Source organism: Rhinopithecus roxellana, chromosome 13 (assembly GCF_007565055.1).
Source record: "Rhinopithecus roxellana isolate Shanxi Qingling chromosome 13, ASM756505v1, whole genome shotgun sequence".
NCBI lineage: Eukaryota > Metazoa > Chordata > Mammalia > Primates > Cercopithecidae > Rhinopithecus > Rhinopithecus roxellana.
In genome coordinates, this window is record NC_044561.1 from 45,216,429 (window position 1) to 45,220,721 (window position 4,293).

The window sequence follows — 4,293 nt, forward strand, 5'->3', positions numbered from 1 at the left end:
ACAAGGTGTGCAGAGAACTAGCATGGCCCCTGGCACGTAGCCCCTGCCCACTAACTGGGAGATGAGAAGCTCCATTGCTGCCCCAGGCGAGTATGGGGCACAGAGCTCCTCCTTGGGTTGTCTGCCCTCCCGGGAGCCCCAGGGTGCCCAGGCGGGCCTCAGCTGAGTCCAGGCCTCGGGGACAGTCGTGCAGCCCCTCCCGGGGCTGGGGGCGGGCACTTGTCCCAGCCACGTTTCTGCTGACTGAGCAGCCTTCTTCATGAGCTCATGCCCTTCCAGAGAAATCCCTTAATGCCTCCATTCTGCTGGTGGCATATATAGGGAGGGCTCAGCCCTAGCTCCACACTGCGCTGCCCAGAGGTCCCACTGACTCCTTCCAGCCTCCAGGTCCCCGTGGTACCAAAGCTGAACATGGACGTGACCATCCAGCACCCCTGGTTCAAGCGCACTCTGGGGCCCTTCTACCCCAGTCGGCTTTTCGACCAGTTTTTCGGCGAGGGACTTTTTGAGTATGACCTGCTGCCCTTCCTGTCGTCCACCATCAGCCCCTACTACCGCCAGTCCCTCTTCCGCACCGTGCTGGACTCCGGCATCTCTGAGGTAAGATGTGGCCCGTGGTGCTGGCCTCTCCTCACTGCTCAGAGGGTGGTGGCCTCGGTGGGTGGACACCGATGGACTCTGGTCTTGCTCCGTCAGGCAGGTGGCCTCGCCCCACTTCATCCCCTTGCAGAGGCTGGGCAAGAGCCTGTGTCCCCACTGCAGCCACACAGCAGAGCCTCCCCTGGCACTGGGGAGAGGTTGGACAAGGGAGCAGCCTGAACCCACCCTTGCTTTCCTCCATCAGCTCATGACCCACGTGTGCTTTGTAAGGCACCAGCCACATACTGGAAACCCCAAGAGCAACCCATCCAGGCATGTGTGGTGGCAAATGCCAGCTCCCGGGTTCCGCTGGTCTCCTGAGTCCCGGAGGCCTGGGAGCAGGTGGGGGTCATAGTCCTGAAAGCCAGAGAACAGGAGGTTCCTAGTATCTCCTCCCATGAGCTCGGCCTGCCCACGGCCAGCAAAGCTCTTGGCAAGTTTACTCAGGTGCCCTGTCAAGGCCAAAAGGACAGGCAATGCCCCCCGCCCCCCCCAGCCTCCTCTCTGAGCCACGGGTGAGCGGTGCAGAGCCTGCAGTTCTAGAGGGCCTGAGTCAACCCAGCACCTAAGAAACAGGGTCCTCCCCAGGGCTGCTGCAGTAGATATCAATGCCAGGGCGCAAAATGCCTCAGGGAGCCAAGGCTGAGCCAGGGCAGTGAGAGGAAGTTGTGCAAGTGCTTTTTGCAGAGGCAGCTGCGCAGGCTATCAGCAGGCCCCGGCTGCTTCTACAGACAGCATGACGCCAAGGGCAGTGACCTCATTCCACAGGCTGAGTCCAGCCAGCCAAGCATCACTAGCCAGACAATTGACCCTAATGGGCCAACCAATCCATAACAACCCCTCCTACCATAACCAGTAGCCAACTAGCCCATAACCAGTCAACCGATCTATAACCAGCCACCTGACCATAGGCAAACAACCAGCCAGCCCACCAGTAGCATCCAGCCCCTCAGCTGGCCTGAGGGTTTGGAGACAGGTGAAGGATTGTGCCTGTCCGTCCAGGAGACAGTCACAGGCCCCTGAAAGCTCTGCCCCACTTGGTGTATGGGAGAAGAGGCCAGCAGGTGACCGAAGCATCTCTGTTCTGATAACCGGGGCCCGCCCTGTCTCTACCAGCCGCAGCAGGGACGGCACCCTCTGGGTAGCTCCACATAGCACGTTTGGGTTTCAGGTTCGATCCGACCGGGACAAGTTCGTCATCTTCCTGGATGTGAAGCACTTCTCCCCGGAGGACCTCACTGTGAAGGTGCAGGACGACTTTGTGGAGATCCACGGGAAGCACAACGAGCGCCAGGTGAGCCCAGGCACTGAGAGGTGGGAGAGGGGGGCAAGGTGGGCGTGGGGACAAGGGGGTCATGGCGGGCACAACCGGCCTGCACACCTGCACGAGGTCTTCAACCCTGGGAGAGGGACACTCTCCGGAGGCCCCCGAATCAGGCCTGGCTTATCCCTGAGGGAGGGGCCATCCCACCTCAGCACAGCCAGCCCCTCCTAGTGACAGAGGTCACTGTTCCGAGTGAATGTGGCTCAGGGATCTAGGATAGGGTCCCTTCCTGGGTTGCTGCACCCAGCCGTCGCCAGCTCCATCCCTGTCACCTGGATGCCAGGGCGGTCTCAGAAAGAACCCCAGGAAGTGGGAGTGCCCCTAGTGGCCGCCTCCTAGCCAAGGTACATCTTCACACGAGCCCTACCTGAGGAAGGCCAGTCCCCGATGGCATAGCTGCATCCTCTGGGAATGCTCTACATGCATTGACACCCTCACCTCACAGCAGCCCTTGGGGACCACTGTCTTCATTATTCCAGGACACAGTTGGGGAACAAGGAGGTCCTCAGCCTGCTGGGTCCCACAGCTAGTACTGGGCAGGTGGGATGGGAGCTTCTCCGCACAGTCACCCTGATGCTCCGCTCTTGCTTGGGTGGAGGCCTCGGGTCTCCGTGGTGTTGAGGGAGCCGGGGCATGGAGGCCCTGGTGACCTGCATCTCCTGGCAGAGCTGGGAAGAGCTCACGGGCTCTCACAGATGGACAGTGTCCTGCGGGGGCTGGAGAGCAGAGGGGCCGGAAGGTGGAACTCTTAGCCAAAGTCTCGGTTTCTTTTGGCTGGGGTCCTCTTTCAATGACTGGAGAAGGCAGTGCTGGGGGGTGAACCCTGACCTCCTCATGTGCTGCCCCTCCCTCGCCTGGGCTGGGTAAAGCCCCCACTTAGCCCCAGCACAGCCTGGAAAATGCTTCTGAGCTCCCAGCTCTTGGTCTTTGCACCCAGTGGAGGAGGAGGTCGGCCCAGGGAGTTGAGTCTGTGGCTTAGGGCATCCAGGGGACGTGGAAGCACGTGGGTTGTCTGGCCATGTTAGGTGGGGGCTGCAGAGACCTGGGCTGGAGCAGTCCTGTGGGGTCTGGAAGGGGAAGCCTGGCTGAGGTGCAGGGCCTGGTACGGAATGATCCTGCGATTTTGGAGTGAAGCCACGGAGCGTGAAGAGACACCCCCATGCAGGGAATAGCCCGGCAAGTGGCCACGAGGCCAGGCTGAGGTCCAGAGAAGCAGGGGTGTGAATCCATAAATCCCAGGGACCTGGTCATGGGATGTGTTGGCTGCACCCGGCCCCTGTGAGAGCCCCTGCAGGCTGGCCACCTTCTGCGGTTGGTGGGCCTGGAGCAGCTTCTCTGGCATGCGGCGAGGCAGCCACCTGCACAGTGGTCCCTCTGACTGTGCCCCCCTACCCTCTCCAGGACGACCACGGCTACATTTCCCGTGAGTTCCACCGCCGCTACCGCCTGCCGTCCAACGTGGACCAGTCGGCCCTCTCTTGCTCCCTGTCTGCCGACGGCATGCTGACCTTCTCTGGCCCCAAGATCCAGACTGGCCTAGACGCCACCCACGAGCGAGCCATTCCCGTGGCGCGGGAGGAGAAGCCCAGCTCCGCTCCCTCGTCCTAAGCAGGCATCGCCTCGGCTGGCTCCCCTGCAGCCCCAGCCCATCATCCGGGGAGCACCCTGAGGGCGGGGTGTCTGTCTTCCTTTGCTTCCCTGTTTTACCTTTCCGCCTTCTCACATGGAATGAGGGTTTGAGAGAGCAGCCAGGAGAGCTCAGGGTCTCACGGTGTCCCAGACCCCGACACTGGCCAGTGGCGGAAGTGACCGCACCTCACACTCCTTTAGATAGCAGCCTGGCTCCCCTGGGGTGCAGGCGCCTCAACTCTGCTGAGGGTCCGGAAGGAGGGGGTGACCTCCGGCCAGGTGCCTCCCGACACACCTGCAGCCTCCCTCCTCCGCGGGCCCTGCCCACACCTCCCGGAGCTTCTGTGCGTCTGGGCTCTCATGGCCTCTTCTCTCAGACCATCTTCCTCCAACCCCTCTATGTAGTGCCGCTCTTGGGGACAAGGATTGTCCATGAGAGCGCAGCCCGCGGCAGTCAATAAAGAGCAGGTGACACAAGCAACCCGCTCTCTGCTGGTGCTGTCTCCATGAGGGGCGGGAGGGGCACGAGGGCGGCGCCTGGAGAGGACAGCGGGGTCTCCTGCTCGCGTTGGACCCGGCGGCTTCGGAGTCACGGGGTCGCCTGCATCCCTTCCTTCTTCCGAGCTCAAGCGCCTCCCTCCACACTGGGCAGGAAGGAGAGGGTTTTGGGGGCAGAGCCTCTGATGGGAAAGGGACTGGGG

At 62.0% G+C, this 4,293-nt stretch overlaps 1 protein-coding gene across 1 annotated transcript; it reads left to right on the forward strand.

Moving 5' to 3' along the window:
* The first annotated feature begins 325 nt into the window (after nt 1-325).
* On the forward strand, nt 326-4,073 carry LOC104677995 (alpha-crystallin A chain). The gene is made up of 3 exons (XM_010383166.1): nt 326-600; nt 1,811-1,933; nt 3,365-4,073. The coding sequence occupies exons 1-3, from the start codon at nt 412-414 to the stop codon at nt 3,569-3,571; spliced, it is 519 nt and encodes a 172-aa protein (XP_010381468.1). The 5' UTR covers nt 326-411; the 3' UTR covers nt 3,572-4,073.
* The last annotated feature ends 220 nt before the right edge of the window (nt 4,074-4,293 follow it).

What these genes read in the sequence shown, in the direction of transcription:
- LOC104677995 (XM_010383166.1), top strand. Translation starts at nt 412, where the DNA reads ATGGACGTGACCATCCAGCACCCCTGGTTCAAGCGCACTCTGGGGCCC. An exon ending in TGGACTCCGGCATCTCTGAG is followed by an intron (nt 601 to 1,810) that starts GTAAGATGTGGC and finishes TTTGGGTTTCAG; the next exon opens with GTTCGATCCGACCGGGACAA. An exon ending in GGAAGCACAACGAGCGCCAG is followed by an intron (nt 1,934 to 3,364) that starts GTGAGCCCAGGC and finishes TACCCTCTCCAG; the next exon opens with GACGACCACGGCTACATTTC.